At 38.5% G+C, this 18,939-nt stretch overlaps 3 protein-coding genes across 10 annotated transcripts in view; all 3 read right to left on the bottom strand.

The window, feature by feature from the left end:
- The window catches only part of LOC140354591 (protocadherin gamma-A10-like), a 207,975-nt gene that overhangs the window by 154,488 nt on the left and 34,548 nt on the right, over positions 1–18,939 (bottom strand). For 2 of the 8 annotated variants that reach the window (XM_072439663.1, XM_072439682.1), the window contains exon 1: positions 4,641–7,085. The exons of the other annotated variants lie outside the window; for them this stretch is intronic. In XM_072439663.1, the coding sequence (XP_072295764.1) occupies positions 4,641–7,046 (2,406 nt within the window). In that variant the 5' untranslated portion in view covers positions 7,047–7,085. Of the gene's footprint in view, positions 1–4,640; positions 7,086–18,939 lie in introns of those variants that run through there. 8 annotated transcript variants of the gene reach the window in all.
- Positions 1,148–3,751, bottom strand: LOC140348009 (protocadherin gamma-A3-like). Its single transcript, XM_072434251.1, has one exon. The coding sequence runs from the start codon at positions 3,593–3,595 to the stop codon at positions 1,148–1,150; it is 2,448 nt and encodes an 815-aa protein (XP_072290352.1). The 5' UTR covers positions 3,596–3,751.
- Positions 11,548–14,181, bottom strand: LOC140354594 (protocadherin beta-15). The gene has a single exon (XM_072439697.1). It carries the CDS (start codon positions 14,056–14,058, stop codon positions 11,557–11,559), a length of 2,502 nt encoding a protein of 833 aa, XP_072295798.1. The 5' UTR covers positions 14,059–14,181; the 3' UTR covers positions 11,548–11,556.

The raw sequence follows: 18,939 nt of genomic DNA, 5'->3' as shown, positions 1-18,939 counted from the left end.
AAATGTCTCTTTACCCCGCAATGGACCAGGAACAGGGCGAGGATGTTACCACAGAAACCAACAGCCTCTGACGCAGCGGAACCTCGTGAAAAAAGCCTGTCGTGTCTTATTTGTTTTGTTTACACCGTGAGTTTCGCCCGGTGGACCGGACTTACTCAGAGTAGGGTAAGTATCCGAGTACTCATGCTAAAACCGCAGATTGAGAATGACTCTTGGATCAGAGTCGAAACGTCTTCATTTTCTAAATCAGTGTCCGCATGACTACTGGAGATTTTTCTACAATGTAATTGTTCGGCTTATTTATATTTTCTAAGTAAATAGTTTAATTACCTGATAGTTACTGTTATAAACATTTTTTTTTTTCTGATTCTATTTGATAATGAAAACATTTAATGTTGAGAACTTATGTTAATGTTCAGAAGAGCAATGTATTTAAAATAAATGTTCTTATTTTCATTTCTAGGTCAAGTGCTTTTTATCAACAAAAGAAAATGTGCAATATTTAAGTTATTCAAAACTTAAATACAGAAACCATTGATTTTATGTTGCTAAAGGTTAAACATTTAACCTTTATTATTGAACATATTGAGCTTTTAAAAATAAAAAAAACTAACGGAATTGTACTTTAAATACTTAAAAGGTGAACTAGAACATATATTGCGTGATCAGTTATGCCAATAGGTTTTTAGTTCACTGAACGTATTCGGTTTTACAATGTGATGACAAATAGATTCAAGAGCTGCACGTTTTGTGGAGTTAAGAGTAGTTTTCATGTGCAGTTTGACGTTTGTTCAAAGTTGGCGAACATAGTTGCCTCCACCACCTCCGGAATTGGTTTACGATTAGGGTGCACCGTGCACTCTGTACCATGTATGTTTACGTTGTTTAAGTACAGGCAATGATTTTGCCAAATGCGGATGTTTGAGGGCCAATGTCACTATTTCTGAAATTAGACATACATTTATCATTATCCATGAAAAAGTAAAAGTTTAGATTTTCAGCAGCATCATAAGTTCCGAGACAATATTGAAAAGAAAACGCGACAATTTGCCAACTGTTCAATAGATACAAGGCATTCAGTGTCACAAAGCACAAAACAATGAATATGGATAATCACTATCAGGTATGCACAAACTAACATGTGAATTCAGGACGAATGCGTATTTAAGAGCATGAAATACTGTCTCACCAGAGAGGAGGTTGTAGATCTCTGAAGTCCATTCTGCGCAGACTCAGTCCCGACGTCATCAACACTGACCAAACTTTCACTCATCGGCTGCATGTATTTAATGTCACTCTTTCTGGAGTCTGTGGTCCTGCACGTGTCATAATTGTACACGTGTGGAAGAGTCCCTGAGCCAAGAGTGTCTGAGTAACGTGGAGGATAATATGGGATCACTGGCAGATTGGAGTGATACAGGATGCGAGACTGTCTCCATCTGTAGATTTTCACTGATATAATGACCACTACACACGTGATGAACAGAAAGGAGACTACAGCCAGAGCCAGCACTAAGTAAAAAGTCAGGTTGTCATTGTACTCCTTGTCGTGCGTAAAGTCAGTGAACTCAGACAGAACTTCAGGAAAGCTGTCCGCCACCGCCACGTTAACAATGACTGTAGCTGAACGAGAGGGCTGCCCGTTGTCCTCCACTATAACAGACAGTCTCTGTTTGACTGCATCTTTATCAGTCACTTGGCGGATAGTTCTTATTTCTCCATTCTGTGAGCCCACTTGAAACAGCGCCCTGTCTGCGGCTTTCTGCAGTTTATAGGAGAGCCAGGCATTCTGTCCAGAGTCCACATCCACAGCCACCACTTTAGTGACCAGATAGCCCACATCTGCTGAACGAGGCACCATCTCAGCCACCAGAGAGCCCCCAGTCTGGACTGGGTACAGCACCTGAGGGGCGTTGTCGTTCTGGTCCTGGACCAGGATTTTCACAGTCACATTGCTGCTGAGAGGAGGAGAGCCTCCGTCCTGCGCTTTAATCACGCACATAAACTCTTTGGTTTGTTCATAATCAAATGAGCGCGCGGCACTAATAACTCCATTTTCTGAATTAACAGAGATATAACCAGATACAGGAGTCCCGCTGATGTCACATTCCTCTAATATATATGACACACGCGCGTTCTGGTTTTCATCCGGATCTTTAGCAGTGACACTAAGCACAGATAAACCGGGGGAGTTATTCTCTGATAATGTCGCGCTGTAGAGCGCACGTGTGAACACTGGAGCGTTATCATTCACATCTGAGATCTTTAAGTTAAATACTTTATTCACTGAGAGTGGAGGTTTTCCTGAGTCTGAGGCGATTACTGTGATGTTAAATTCTGATAAACTCTCTCTGTCTAAAGGGGCATTAGTTACCAGGGCGTAATAATTTCTAACATTAGACTTAATATCAACTGCGGCACTTCCCTCCACTGCGCACCTCACCTGTCCGTTCTCACCTGAATCCAAGTCTTTAACATTAATTATACCGATGGTGGTTCCCACGGGAGAGTCCTCTGACACGGGACTAGTGAATGACATCACGTTTATGACAGGTGCGTTGTCGTTGACGTCAATAATGTCTATTTCTACTTTGCTTGTGTCTGTCAGCCCACCTTGGTCTCTAGCTTCAACCCTAAACTCAATTTTCTTGTCTTTTTCGTAGTCAACAGTTTTAGCAACTGATATACTTCCAGTGACTTCGTTTATTTTAAAGAAGTCAGACATTGGAGCATTTGATTTGGAAAATAAGTATGTTACTTTACCATTTGCTCCACTGTCTATGTCACTAGCATTTACAGTAAGAACATGTGCGCCTTTGGGTGAATTTTCAGTCACAGTTGCTTTATAAACCCTCTGATTAAACACAGGCGCGTTATCATTGGCATCTAAAACCTCTATATTTATATTTACAGTCCCAGATCTTTGTGGACTTCCACCGTCCACAGCCACTAGCTTTAGATTAAGGCGCGGCTGTTTCTCTCTGTCTAAAGCGTTCTCAAGGACCATTTGAATGTAATTACCGCCATCTTGATCTAGATGTTGCTTAAAAACAAAATTTTCGTTCGGAGATAAGACATAGTTGCGCAGTGAATTTTCTCCAACATCTGCATCCCGCGCAGTCTCCAAATCAAAGAGTGACCCAAGCGTAGCCAATTCACCTATTTCAAAATCCAAGTCTTTACTGAGAAAAGTGGGCGCGTTGTCGTTTACATCCAGCACCTCTATAGTCACGGGGTGCAACTCCATCGGGTTTTCCAGTAAAATCTCAAAGGTGAAGCTGCAGGGCGTCACGTCTCCACAGAGCTGCTCTCTGTCTATCCTCTCATTCACGACCAGAGTCCCTTTGTCTGTCTTCAGCTCGGCGTACTGAACATTTTCTCCAGTCACGATACGAGCTCGACCTGAACGAAGCCTTTTTATGTCCAAACCCAAATCCTGTGCCACGTTACCGATAAGAGAGCCCTTCCTCATCTCCTCTGGGATGGAGTAGCGGATCTGTGCATCGACTTGAATCAAAAATAACACCAAGGAAATACTCAACGAGATACCCTGTACGGAGGGCACAAAGAATCGCCATTGCTCTTTCAAAGCCATAAGAAAACTCACCAACAGCCGACCAAAGATATTCAAAAACAAGCTTTGGAAATGTAACTTAAAAATCCAATCCTTGAAGTCTGAATGTCCTTTGACTTGAATGTTTTTAACGATTAAGAAGAAGAATCAGTGTCTGCTCCTCATCCTCAGAATATATGCAGTTATAGGAGGGGATAAGGCAGACTCAGAGTGCGCTCGAATAACACCCAGGACAACAGCGTCACTATGAGGCCAAAACACGAAACTGAGTACAAACTCCTTCATTAGTCCAGCTGTTACTCACCTCCTTTGACTTTATTCGAGGCAAGACTAAATGTGCAACAATGGAATGGTTCATACTAAAAGTTATTGAATAACAGTTTATATTATAATATTTTCATTCCAGAGCAAACACAAGCATCAGCTAAAATATCAATAAGGAACTATCTAAACAAACACCATCATTATGTTTAAATTCATGGATGAATTTAATCATATAGTGTAGGTGAACATCCATAATGTACTGTACAAAAACAAATATTTCTGTTTATTATTTTACCCAAACATTTATAAAATGTGCACGATGGACAAATATGGCAAGTTTCTCACATATTTAACTTTTTTTTTAAAAATATGGTCCAGTCTGCTAAAAAAAACAGATAAAAATACAAATCTGTGATCTGTGATATTTCTTTTCTTGAGGCTCTCTACAAATGTGGACCTTGAAATTAAGCCCTTCAAATCCTTTGGGACCACTCCACCCTGGCAGAGCCATGTTTGAGCTTATGCTTCCAGGTATTTTTCCAATAACAAAAAGACAAAACATCTTGTCACGGTAAAAGCTTCTTCTCCAAATCCATCACAAGCTTTAACAAAACACTTTAACGTGTAATCTAGCGCTTACAATTTTTTTCTTTTATAGGAACTTAATATTTTATACCGTCTGAATGTTTCTTGTAGTTTTATTGTTTTGTAACTTCTGTCTTTATCTCGCTGCTTTTCATGTTTTGCTGTGCACTTTTTCCAATGTTGCTTTTGACAGTAAATTGCAAATAACAGGGCTTACCAGAGTCGAGGTTGTAGATCTCTGAAGTCCATTCTGCGCAGACTCAGTCCCGACGTCATCAACACTGACCAAACTTTCACTCATCGGCTGCATGTATTTTATGTCACTCTTTCTGGAGTCTGTGGTCCTGCAGGTGTCGTAATTGTACACATGTGGGAGAGTCCCTGTGCCCAGAGTGTCTGAGTAACGTGGAGGATAATATGGGATCACTGGCAGATTGGAGTGATACAGGATGCGAGACTGTCTCCATCTGTAGATTTTCACTGATATAATGACCACTACACACGTGATGAACAGAAAGGAGACTACAGCCAGAGCCAGCACTAAGTAAAAAGTCAGGTTGTCATTGTACTCCTTGTCGTGCGTAAAGTCAGTGAACTCAGACAGAACTTCAGGAAAGCTGTCCGCCACCGCCACGTTAACAATGACTGTAGCTGAACGAGAGGGCTGCCCGTTGTCCTCCACTATAACAGACAGTCTCTGTTTGACTGCATCTTTATCAGTCACTTGGCGGATAGTTCTTATTTCTCCATTCTGTGAGCCCACTTCAAACAGCGCCCTGTCTGCGGCTTTCTGCAGTTTATAGGAGAGCCAGGCATTCTGTCCAGAGTCCACATCCACAGCCACCACTTTAGTGACCAGATAGCCCACATCTGCTGAACGAGGCACCATCTCAGCCACCAGAGAGCCCCCAGTCTGGACTGGGTACAGCACCTGAGGGGCGTTGTCGTTCTGGTCCTGGACCAGGATTTTCACAGTCACATTGCTGCTGAGAGGAGGAGAGCCTCCGTCCTGCGCTTTAATCACGCACATAAACTCTTTGGTTTGTTCATAATCAAATGAGCGCGCGGCACTAATAACTCCATTTTCTGAATTAACAGAGATATAACCAGATACAGGAGTCCCGCTGATATCACATTCCTCCAAAATATATGAAACACGCGCGTTCTGGTTTTCATCCGGGTCTTTGGCAGTGACACTAAGCACAGATAAACCGGGGGAGTTATTCTCTGATAATGTCGCGCTGTAGAGCGCACGTGTGAACACTGGAGCGTTATCATTCACATCTGAGATCTTTAAGTTAAATACTTTATTCACTGAGAGTGGAGGTTTTCCTGAGTCTGAGGCGATTACTGTGATGTTAAATTCTGATAAACTCTCTCTGTCTAAAGGTGCATTAGTTACCAGCGCGTAATAGTTTCTAACATTAGACTTAATTTCAACAGCGGCACTTCCCTCCACTGCGCACCTCACCTGTCCGTTCTCACCTGAATCCAAGTCTTTAACATTAATTATACCGATGGTGGTTCCCACGGGAGAGTCCTCTGACACGGGACTAGTGAATGACATTACGTTTATGACAGGAGCGTTGTCGTTTACGTCAATAATGTCTATTTCTACTTTGCTTGTGTCTGTCAGCCCACCTTGGTCTCTAGCTTCAACCCTAAACTCAATTTTCTTGTCTTTTTCAAAGTCAACATTTTTAGCAACTGATATACTTCCAGTGACTTCGTTTATTTTAAAGAAGTCAGACATTGGAGCATTTGATTTGGAAAATAAGTATGTTACTTTACCATTTGCTCCACTGTCTATGTCACTAGCATTTATTGTAAGAACATGTGTGCCTTTGGGTGAATTTTCAGTCACAGTTGCTTTATAAACCCTCTGATTAAACACAGGCGCGTTATCATTGATATCTAAAACCAGTATATTAATATTTATAGTCCCAGATCTTTGCGGACTTCCACCGTCCACAGCCACTAGCTTTAGATTAAGGTGCGGCTGTTTTTCTCTGTCTAAAGCGTTCTCAAGGACCATTTGAATGTAATTACCGCCGTCTTGATCTAGATGTTGCTTAAACACGAAATTTTCGTTAGGAGATAAGACATAGTTGCGCAGTGAATTTTCTCCAACATCTGCATCCCGCGCAGTCTCCAAATCAAAACGTGATCCAAGCGTTGCCAATTCACTTATTTCAAAATCCAAGTTTTTACTGAGAAAAGTGGGCGCGTTGTCGTTTACATCCAGCACCTCTATAGTCACGGGGTGCAACTCCATCGGGTTTTCCAGTAAAATCTCAAAGGTGAAGCTGCAGGGCGTCACGTCTCCACAGAGCTGCTCTCTGTCTATCCTCTCATTCGCGACCAGAGTCCCTTTGTCTGTCTTCAGCTCGGCGTACTGAACATTTTCTCCAGTCACGATACGAGCTCGACCTGAACGAAGCCTTTTTATGTCCAAACCCAAGTCCTGTGCCACGTTACCGATAAGAGAGCCCTTCCTCATCTCCTCTGGGATGGAGTAGCGGATCTGTGCATCGACTTGAATCAAAAATAACATCAAGAAAATACACGACGACATCGCCTGTACGGAGGGCACAAAGAATCGCCCTTCCTCTTTCAATGCCATAATAAACCCAAACAACAGCCGACCAATGAGACTACAAAATAATAATATCCAGCTTTGTAAGTGTAACTCAAAAATCCAATCCAAGGAAACGGAACATATTTTGGCTTTAGTGTTAAACGATTACTAGGAAGACTCAGTTTTTGTACTGCGTCCTTAGACAGAAGAAGGGGATGGGAGGGGATACCACAAAGGCTGAGTGCTCTAAAACAAGCCACAGGACAACAGCGTCACTATGAGGTCGTGAGACGAAACTGTGTCAATAAAATAATAAATGCATCATTATTTAAAAAAAAAAAAAATCAAGCAGTTCATTGATGTTGTTTTTAATCGCCCCCTTTTACTTTATTTGGGGAAACACTAAACGTGCAAAGGAAAGTAAATGATTACAACATTTCATAATATGTTTTATTTTTTTCAGAGAAAATACAAGGATCAAGTAAAAATAAGGAAATCTCGAAAATGAACAACAAATATTTGTTTTTAACCAACAGCCACAAGAAGGCTACTTGATACAAAAGACAACATATAACAAGGTTTTTAGTTAGTCATCTAATTTATGTCCATGTCCATAATATAGTCATTAAAATACCCGTCTGAGTTTTTTACTGACAAGGTTCCTTAATAAATAATTAAAAATATAATCAGTGTAAATAAAATCAGCACCATGGACAGAGCTACAACAAAAAGTGACAATATGGCAAGACGCACATATTAAATATTTCCTAGGTAAATTAGAAAATTAACTCCAAACTATTTACAGTTTGAAAAAAGAAAATACAAAATAAAAATAGCCTTTGTTGTGTACCCCCAGTGTAATTAGAATATGTGTTTAGTTTTTACAACTGCATTAGGCTCACTAGTGTCAAGGTTGTGGATCTCTTCTGTCCATTCTGCACTCCACCATTCCTGACATCATCAACACTGACTAAACTTTCACTGTTTGACAACTGATCGCATGTGGAAGAGTCCCTGTATCTGAAAAGATACAACAGCCAGATCCAGCACAAAGTAAAAAGTCAGGTTGTCATTGTACTCCTTGTTGTGCGTAAAGTCAGTGAACTCAGACATAACTTCAGGAAAGCTGTCCGCCACCGCCACGTTAACAATGACTGTAGCTGAACGAGAGGGCTGCCCGTTGTCCTCCACTATAACAGACAGTCTCTGTTTGACTGCATCTTTATCAGTCACTTGGCGGATAGTTCTTATTTCTCCATTCTGTGAGCCCACTTCAAACAGCGCCCTGTCTGCGGCTTTCTGCAGTTTATAGGAGAGCCAGGCATTCTGTCCAGAGTCCACATCCACAGCCACCACTTTAGTGACCAGATAGCCCACATCTGCTGAACGAGGCACCATCTCAGCCACCAGAGAGCCCCCAGTCTGAAGTCCCTACATTTCCTTGGTAAATTGCCAAGACAAATACAAGGAAGGTGTAATGTGAATAAAGCCAGACATTTCCCAACACCACCGCTTGTTTGTTTGTAAATAAACTTGGTGTCCTTGGTTACAATGTGCAGTTAATTTCCATTTTCATGTGATTTAAATACAGAACATTGCTATAGTGATACAATGTAGAGAGATACATTTCAGGTTAAGTGTGAACAGAGCCGATCCAGTAATGTTCTGGGATGGAAGCATGTGTGAATGGGGGTTAACATTACAGGCACGTTGTTGTTGATGTCAACAATATATATATATATATATATATATATATATATATATATTTTTTGTCTCATAATCAATTCTGTTAAACCATAAATACCCCCAATGCCTTGATTTATGGAAAAAAAAATCCGCCACTGGTGATTTTGAAAAGGTGTAAGTTACCTGACCACTTGCTGAGTCATCTGCAAATCAGAAATGGTTTATTATGAATTTACAAATCACTGGCATTTACTGTGACAGTGAAAGTCGCCTTTGGTGAATTTTCAGTCATCAATACTTTATAAATACTCTGATTAAACACAGGGGCATTGTCATTAGCGTCTAATATCACTATATTTAATCTTATTGTGTATTATGGACTGTTTCTCTCTGTCTAATGCGGTCTTTATATTCAATTAACTTTCCCCCATTGGCTTAAACATGCTTTTTAAAAACAAAATTATCTTTTGGAGTCAACAGATAGCTTTGCAATCTATTTATTCTATTAATCTATTATTCTATCTATTATTTATCAGAATCGATTGAACCTTCAAATTCAGTTGTAAAGATGGTAAGAAGAAACACCACCTTAATCTTCCGTCCCTATGGTGTTTTTGAAATGCCATATTAACAAGATTTCATCAAGCTCCAAATTCTAAAAGATGAATAAAATCAAATAATGTTAATTTGTTAATCTTATCTTTCTCTTAGTTAAAAGTAGCCGGGACAAGCTTCATTTTTGGATAAAACGCTGCAAAGATGGGATGTTCAAGCACAGAACAGTTGATTTGATCACACTGAGCAGCAGTGTCGCCATGAGGACACAAAGCGACATTAGGTTTTTTCTTCACTTTTACTGTGAGATCCCATTGCATTTGTCTATGGAAACTGTCAGCTTTTGGTTTTTGACGTTAAATGTGCTTTTTGAATGAATCTTGTTGTTTTTATTTTATTTACCATTTATTGCCTATTTACCCTCCAATAATAATTAATTGCATAGGCTCAAAATGACATGGCAACCACATTTGAAAAGTTAGGTTAAATTGCATTTGCTAAACTGGACTGAAAGAGCAAATTTATTAACCAGCCAAATAAGAAATCTACTATTTTCATTTTGGTGAATGTTAAGTCCAGTGTCTCCTTCAAAACTCTGTATGTCACTAGTGTACACATTCAAACACGTTATGTAAATATTCAGCATCTACACACCCCAATGTAAACTGTACAAGGCATAATAACAATATGTTTCATCTATCCACGGTGCTAAATCCATAGCTACTAAAGACAATAAGGCCAATAGTCCTCTAGAAAACAGATTTGAATACTGGAGCCTGTTCATGGTTTTGAGCTTTCTGTTATTTATTGTATTTATTTATTTCAACATTTTCATGGTGTGGAGGTTTGAATTGAAATTTAAAGTTTGAATTGCTATGACAACCGTCTGATGATTTTTTTTTTCTAACAAAAAATAACAATATTTCACATATTTTCTGTGCTTTTGGGGCTCTTTGTTTTAAGTATTAAATGTAAAAGAAGGATTGGTTAATACACATGCATTTTTCATTACTCTTTTCTGTAGATTGTAAAGATCGTGATCTGCTCCACTGATCCAATGACTCACATGGTGACCTACATTTGAGCAAAGGAATTAGTGCAAGCCGAGAATTACAACGACTTCCATCAACTACTGCTGAATATTACTGCTTTTTGATCTCTTAAAATGCATGTCACTTTCTCGTGCAATGGGAATTCTGCACAGCAACACAGCACTTATTGAGCTATGTATATATTACCATAGTTCTGTAAATGATGAAGGTTGAACAAATGTGATTGTTGTTTGAGACAGCCATTGTGTTCCTTTCACATGCATTGCTATTTTTATCAGAAAATAAAGTAGAAAAGAGGTAGATGCAATGTGTGTGAAGATGTGGAAATGAAAATGTATTGAAAGAAACTGAGTAGAGCTTAAGGCTAAATAAAGTCGTCTTACCTGCTGGAAGGTCACGTAGCATTCCCATGAAAAATAAAAAAACACACAAAAGGTTTATTAGCATGACATTCTGTTAATAATAATAATTATTTTTATTCAACAGCGCCTAAACACCCACGGACATTTTATAAAAGATTAAAAGACAATAAAAACAGCAATACAGAAAAACGGACAGTTAAATCAGAGGAAAAAAGTTATCAAGAGCAGATAGTTTCGAATTTGTAACTCTGTTAATCATCACAATCAAAGTAGTGTGGTGATGAGTTGAAACACGTTGTGTAATTTCTTCTCAATTTGCCATAATTAACCAAATAATTGGTGAAGAGACAGAAACAGCGCTGAATGGAAAAGGGGAGCTGTCCCTGGTGCTGGTGAACTATGTTCTTCCTCTTTCCCCATTAAGCACAGGAGTCAATGAGACAGAAGTTGTTTTTATTAATACATACTCAACAACTATGTCAAAGAGAAAGAAACAATGTTGTATTCAGTAGTTTCAATGAAGAGTCCAGAGAACTCAAGGTGCAAAGTCCACCAAAGTGACACAAACAATATGTACAGGAATGATTTTATCACACTCTAATATATGTCACGAATCAAAAAATATTTACATAAAAACGATACAAAACAACACAACACAATGCATTTATTAATCATCAATTTCAATCATAACTGCTTTAAATAAATGTATGGATTATGCATGTATGTATGTATGTATGTATGTATGTATGTATGTATGTATGTATGTATGTGTGTATGTATGTGTGTATGTATGTGTGTATGTATGTATGTATGTATGTATGTATGTGTGTATGTATGTGTGTATGTATGTGTGTATGTATGTGTGTATGTATGTGTGTATGTGTGTATGTATGTTTATTTTTACGTAACCACGTAGAATGGATGCTGCGCACCTGCCCTGGCAATGGCAGGTCGATCTACACTTATACGCCTCAAGGTGCTTTTCTGATAAGCAGCACTTCGATTCTTTAGCGTGTCTGTGTCTGTGCTTGAGCTGAATCGAAAGTCACCTCTCCATGAGCCGGTTGTTAAAAATGGATCAAAGCGTTCATCATTTAAGAGAGTCCCGCAATGACTAAATTCTGCAAAAGAAGGCGGGCAATACGTGGTGGGAAATACAGGGAGAGACCTGCTATTTGAACGGTGAATGTAACTACGCTTACAAAGTTGAGCATAAAAAAAAACTCCAATAAAAAGTATAAATAGGCAAGAAATAATTGAAAGTGCTACTATTAAATAAAGTGTTAAGTTATAGCTGTTCTGAGATTCTGCATTAAACTCCAATAATTCATTTAAAACTGGCAGCCCAGAGGCAATTCCAATGTTGATTGTACATGTGACAGAAAGAGTTTTGAGCCCATTGTCGTTCACTAAAATGACCAAACTATGCTTCGGTTCATCACTTTCCATAAATATTCGGACAGTTCTAATTTCACCTGTGTGCAGACCAATACTAAACAAATGCGGATCAGTTGCGGTGATTATTCTATAAGACAGCCAAGCATTGTGACCCAAGTCGCCATCAACGGCCACCACCTTAGTGACCAGGTAACCTCTGGGTGCGTCAACAGGAACCAACTCTTCAGCAAGAAACCCACCGCTCTGGACAGGATACAAAACGACAGGTGCGTTGTCGTTTTGATCTTGGACAAAAACATTAACTGTACAGCTGGAGGAAAGAGGCGGTTTACCCCCATCCTGGGCTATTATGACTATCTGGTAGTGCACTGAGCTTTCATAATCAAAGGGGCGAGCAGTGGAGAGCTTCCCCGTTTCTGAATTGATGGTAAAAAATGAGGCATCTTCTGTGTTTATGTGCTTTGAAATTTGATACTGTATTTTGGAATTTGAGGAAGCGTCAGGATCTTCTGCTTTTACTGATAAAACGTAAGTGTTAACCGGCTCATTCTCTAAAACACTTGCAATAAAGTTTGTTTGCGTAAAAGTTGGAGAGTTGTCATTTATATCACTGACCGTAACTGTTAATATTTTAAAGCTTGAGAGAGCAGGAGAACCTCCATCAGTGGCGGAAATTGTAATGTTATATTGTGCTTGCATTTCTCTGTCTAAAACACCATCAGTAACCAACATGAAGTAATTTTTGACATCTGATACAAGCTTAAAAGGAACATTTTCTGTTATGACACATGTAACATGCCCACTGGGCCCCGTGTCCAAGTCATACACATTGATAAGAGCAACCATGGTCCCAGAGCTGCAGTCCTCCAGCACGTTAGCAGAGGCTGACTTTATTTCAACCACAGGTTCGTTGTCATTTATGTCAATTATGTCAATTTTGAGCTTGCAGTGTGATGTCTGACCACCCCCATCCTTTGCCTGGACGTCGAGTTCATAGCTATTTGCCTCTTCAAAGTCAATAACACCTGCTACAAGGACCTCTCCGTTCTCATGGTTAATTTCAAATAACTCCCCTATTGTGTGACGAAAGGAGTAGGTGATAGTCCCATAAAGACCGTCATCAGCATCCGTAGCGTTTAATCTGACAATTACAGTACCCATGGGCGAGTTTTCCGGTACAGAAACTTTGTAAACACGCTGAGTGAAAACTGGGACATTGTCATTTGCATCCAAAACACGAACAAGGATAGAAGCCGTCCCAGATCTGGCCGGATTCCCCCCGTCAATGGCATTGATTTTTAGTACATGTTCCCGTTGTGTTTCGTAATCCAACATTTTTTTCAAAACTAGTTCAGGATACATCACACCATTTATTTGAGTACTGTGTTCCAAAGTAAAATGCTCGTTGGGAGTCAATTTGTAACCACGCACAGAATTGGTACCGAAGTCTGGATCCTGGGCACTCTCTAATGGAAACCTTCGTCCAATGTTGCTAGATTCAAGTATATCTAACTTTATTTCCTCGGTGGCGTATACGGGGCTGTTATCGTTCACATCGTCAATATCCAAAACCAGACTGTGTGCTTGAAGAGGATCCTCAAGTAAAAGCTGATAGTGCAGGGTGCAGACAGAAGCTTGTGCGCACAACTCCTCCCGGTCTATGCGCTGGCTGATCTTCAGATTTCCCGACGCGATGTCCATTTCAAATAGTCGAACCGTGCCGTCTGAAACAACATGGGCTCCACGTGCACGAAGGTCCATAACTCTCAGTCCTAAATCTCGAGCCACATTTCCGATAACGTATCCACTCTGGAGCTCCTCTGGAAGCGTATATCTGACTTCTCCAGAAGACGCAGTGAAAAGGAGGCCAAGTAACCAAAATAAATGCTCTCGCTGGTCCATGGTTAGTAAAATATTAGTATGTTGTCTACATACGAAGATCAAAACTGTTCTGCAGTTCACCAACTCACTGCTTTGCCTTTTCTGTGGCTGTGTGTTAATCATGCTCTATTAAAGAGCGATGTCGGCTTACACGCCTCTCGCTCTACATCCCCATTTCTGCCCCGTGCTGCCTGACTCACACTGTTACACGCACACGCATGCACACATACACACACACATACACGCACACACACGCACAAACGGACGCACGCACACACACACACACACACTACAGTCCCTCTTTCCTGCGGCAATTCACAGTATTATCCTGTAATCTGCACACAGCTTCTGTTTTAACCGACTACTCCAGTTCTACTAACACAGATTATATAATGAGTCACGTCATGAATGAAAAAGTACTTTATCCTCAGCATTGAATCAAACAGAAATGGTGTACAACTACCCTCCAGTGGGTACTCGGAGAAACTACACTCACACTGCTTTATCGTTTTATGTTCTCCATGAACATGCACACTGTGAGATTGAAGACTAATGATTAGATTAAAATCATTGTGGGTGTTTTGTCCAGTGCAAAGGCAAATATATGTTTTGTGTTCTTCATGAAAAGAGTATACTATTATTATTCATAAAGAAGAAATAAATGTAAGTCAAAATAAGGGCAAAATGGACGACCCTATTTGCTTCACTGAGAGTAAGCTAAGCAAAGGAAGTAACTAGGTCAACAGTTATAGTATGTAAAACATGTTTAAATTTGATTTTGATTTTACAATACTAAAGTGGTGCTCAGCACACATGGGCTTATAAAACAAACAAAATTAAACAGCATAAGCAGACAACTTTCAAAATACTGCTACCATTTCAACATTTAAACATATATGCCAGTCCCATTCATCTGACATGGCAAACAAGATGTCTCTGTCCCATTTCCGTTTATTTCTGTTTATCAAACAAAATGCTCCTGGTGTGTGTTTTTGCGGATCAGCTAATTTCCATGAACTGTAAATCTGCATCCTCAAACATGTTCCCCATCTGTATGTGAAATGCTTCAATCAAATATATGTTTGGTCAGTCTTGTGTCCGGCATATTTATAAACCTATTCCATAACCTCAACAGATTTGTCTAACTGTACATGGTTCACAGCCCATGCCTCTGTACAGATTGAATTTGTAGCTTAAAGGGCTGATGTTTTTTTGTTTTATTTCACAGTGGGACTGTTCACTGTGAACCTGTTAGTTCTACAATCGTAATAAACCCCACAAACACATATATATATATATAATCCCACACACTTCATAAAATGTGATGTAATAAACCCACAAATGTAGCAATTTCCTTATACCACAAACATTTTGATCAAATTTCCCACCAGATATAGATACTACATTTGTGGAGATTTATCACGTTTGTGGGTATAAACACCATGTCCCACAAATGTAATAATGCAATGTGCATTGCTGAATTATTGTAATACAATATTAATTTAATTATTATTATTTTAGTTTTTTATTCATCCAATCGCAGGATTTTTAATGTAATTTCATGCATTTTAGGCTGAAAATATATACGCATATTATGCATATATATATTTTTTATTTCTATACACAAGAGCTTTTTAGGTTGCCACTCTTAAACTAAACTTGAGCCTTATGAAGGTTAATTTCTTAAGCACATTAGAGGTAGTAGCAGAACCACTGGAATGTTCAGTCGAACCTCCTCGCTGGCTTGTCCAGAGGACCCTCCTCCTGGGGCAGCTCCTCCAGCTCCAGAGAAGACTCCACCGTGCTCTCCACCATGCATGGCGCCAGCTCTAGTACAGCTTTGTGATAATAGGGTTGCATTGCCCCATAGGTGCAATGTATTAACATTTTTGAGGGGACGCCACTACATTTTCTTAATTTTCCCCTGACTGATTTTTACTTCTCCTTTGTGTTCAGGGGGTCAAATAATGCTGTAGTTAAGAAGGAATAATAATTAAAAAATAAATAAATAAATAATAATAACAATAATAATAATAATAATAATAATAATAATAATACACGTCAATACACGTACATATATATATATATATATATATATATATATATATATATATGTACAGAAATATTTTATACCTTGTATATTTGAAAAAAATACAATTTAAAAAGTTTTGTTTCTTAAATACTGGCTTGATTTGTATAACATTGCGTTCAGCTCATAAATCTGCATAATGTCCCATTGGGTTAATTTAAATAAAAATAAAAAAACTATTGGAAAGATTGCAATTAATCGATTATCAAAATATTTGTCAACCAATTGACTAAGTTATTAATCAAACAACTGAGCTGTGAAACAATTTAATGAAAATCATGCAGAAAATATGCAAATTTAGTGTATTTGATTAAAAAACGTCTTTTGTTCATAAATGTGCCCCACTCGGATCCTCAAACAGCCTCACTTCAGCTTCATCTGGTCAAATTTTGTCAAAATCTTGTCATCCTGACTTTTCTGTTCTAACTCTAAACAACAAAATGTGACTGCATCTTGTTGAATATTTTATGTACATTTATGTATGTTGTATTAAAAAAGTACTACTACTGTAATACTACTGTGTGAAGCATTTTTTTTGTGACTATATGTCTGTGAAAAGCGCTATACAAATAGAGTATTTGTATAGTGCTTATGGATTTTGTTAATTGACAATTAATTGTTTATTCATTAATTCATTGTTAATGGCAATAAACCTTTTTCTGATTTCTTATAGAAAGATGTTTTGCAGGGATTTTTTGAAATTATAACTTAAAAACAGTAAACAAAACTCTAAGGCAAAAGTAAAAGAAGTCTGAGCATACCAACATCGTTTGAGGTCTGAATGAGTTCGCTCTGTACCAATAGAACCGTTGCAAAGGTAAGACACGTTTGTTTACTTTGGAACCAGCACTTGTTACACGTAGGATCGTATTTTCACATGATTTGACCTTGGTGTTTGATTTGTAGGACAATTACACTTTCTGATAACGTTTAACATGGTAACTCACGACATTGAATTGTGCGTCAGAGTTTTGGATGCGTTGTAATGAGCGTCCCTGCAGCGTTAGCTTCATCTTATCCAAAATATTAGTGCTATTCTTATTTTCCCTGTCAAAAGTTAAATATCCCAGAATACATCTTAGTCCAAGCCCTCGATATTTTTGTATTTATTTTTTCTTACAGCAAAAGTTAATCAAACGCTTCTAGTACACGGACACATCTCTTTCACTACATGTCAGATGTTATTGAGGTTGACGTTTATCTGTGTTTTTACTGTGATTTGTGAGTTTGAAGCCGCTCAGGTGTTTACAGTACTGTGTTTGCAGCGGTGCAGTAACACGTTCACAAATGGGCGGCGGATGGGCGGCGGTTTTACGTAATCGCTCCAACTGTAAACTCACGCACGCCAATGAGAGACGCTCTGATTGGTGCTTCAAGGCGCATTATTTTATGAGAGGATTTGATTGGACAGATTAGTTTGATAGTGTTTCGAAGGGGCCGATGGGCGATTTTCAGTTCGCACCAAAAACAAAGTCCCATAGTTTGACAAGCAGACGATACACAAACTAACAAAGAAGGCAGTGTTTGTGCAAGATTTGTACTGTTGATAGAAACACATGCATTGTTATTCCAGAACTATTTCACAAAGTCAGTGTACTTTGTTTTTGGAAAGACCAAATAAAATCATATTGAAAATCGAGATTGATCAATATGAGAAGAAAAAAAGTGAGAATGTTTTCCCCCCAGATCGCCCAGCCATACGTTTGTGGGAAATAATTGTTTGTGGGTTTATTACATTACGTTTGTGAGGAGTTATTTCATTTGAAGTAAGCTCAGATATTTCCTGTCTCAAAGGGGTTCCACTTTCCAACTGCCTTTACTCTCTCGTATAACTCAATTTAGATCCTCAGCGGATGAAAAGGAAAATCCTTTTGGAAACATTAAAAATACAGTATATACCGTACATAATGTCTTAACGTCCTAACACTGTGTTTGCACTATGAAATTTAGCTCAAGTTTTCCGGTCCCTCCTTGATTTGAGTTTAGGCATTTTGAGTTACTTTTGTAAATACTGTGCTCTACAAATAAACTTTGATTGATTGATTAATTGATTAAAATGTTGTTTTTACACTTTATTTTTTAATTAATATTCATTTTTTGTACTTTTAAGGTTTTATAAACATTAATTATATATATAATACGTATATCATATATATGAGATGAGATGAAGAGATCTGAGTTTTGAAAGTAGAAAAAATGATAATCTATATACAAAATGTATCAGCAAATAAATAAATCATCAAAACAAATCCTTAATATAAATAGTGTCATCGGCAGAAAAGAAGGTAATCTCAGAAAGTCAAAACAACTTCCATTCACACGATGACTTCATGAACAACCACTAGACTATACCTTACAATCATCCGTAAATCAAGTATTGTATATTAAAGCAATCAGAGTTAACGACTAAAAGATTAGGTGGCCCAGGGCAATTACTTGTTGCTGATTCAAAAAAAGTATGTGTGAATAATAAGTGTCCTGCAGGAGAGAGAGCGGTCTGAGGTCGGTGTACCCGGGGCAGCTGTGGTTAATGAAGTAGTTTATCATCAGCAGAATGCAATGTACAGCACCTTTGAGTGTCCAAAAACACTTTCTAAACCAAATGCAGGATTTATAATAAACTTTACACAATGCAGGGGACTTTATTTACTGCATGACTCTGGACCGTTACAGCACAGCTTGTTGATTTTTTTATTTTTAAACAAAGCAAGTTGCCTAAACTGAAAATGTATGTCCAGAAATCGTAAACGACATAAAAATAAAGGCAGTCTAATATGATCGGACATTTGTTATACTCTGATGACGAGGTAGAAAATGATTTAGGGCCAGGCATGACGGGCATATTTGTGGAACTGAAATGAAAATTCTAATGTAAGTCAACCCTGCTTCATTTTGGATGATCAGGATGATTAAGG

Source organism: Eucyclogobius newberryi, unplaced genomic scaffold, assembly GCF_026437365.1.
Source record: "Eucyclogobius newberryi isolate DKJ021-1_F unplaced genomic scaffold, fEucNew1.0.hap1 SCAF_11, whole genome shotgun sequence".
NCBI lineage: Eukaryota > Metazoa > Chordata > Actinopteri > Gobiiformes > Gobiidae > Eucyclogobius > Eucyclogobius newberryi.
The sequence above is the reverse complement of the archived record's forward strand: the minus strand, read 5'-3'. Positions and strand labels throughout refer to the sequence as shown.

What these genes read in the sequence shown, in the direction of transcription:
- LOC140348009 (XM_072434251.1), bottom strand. Translation starts at nt 3,595, where the DNA reads ATGGCTTTGAAAGAGCAATGGCGATTCTTTGTGCCCTCCGTACAGGGT.
- LOC140354594 (XM_072439697.1), bottom strand. Translation starts at nt 14,058, where the DNA reads ATGATTAACACACAGCCACAGAAAAGGCAAAGCAGTGAGTTGGTGAAC.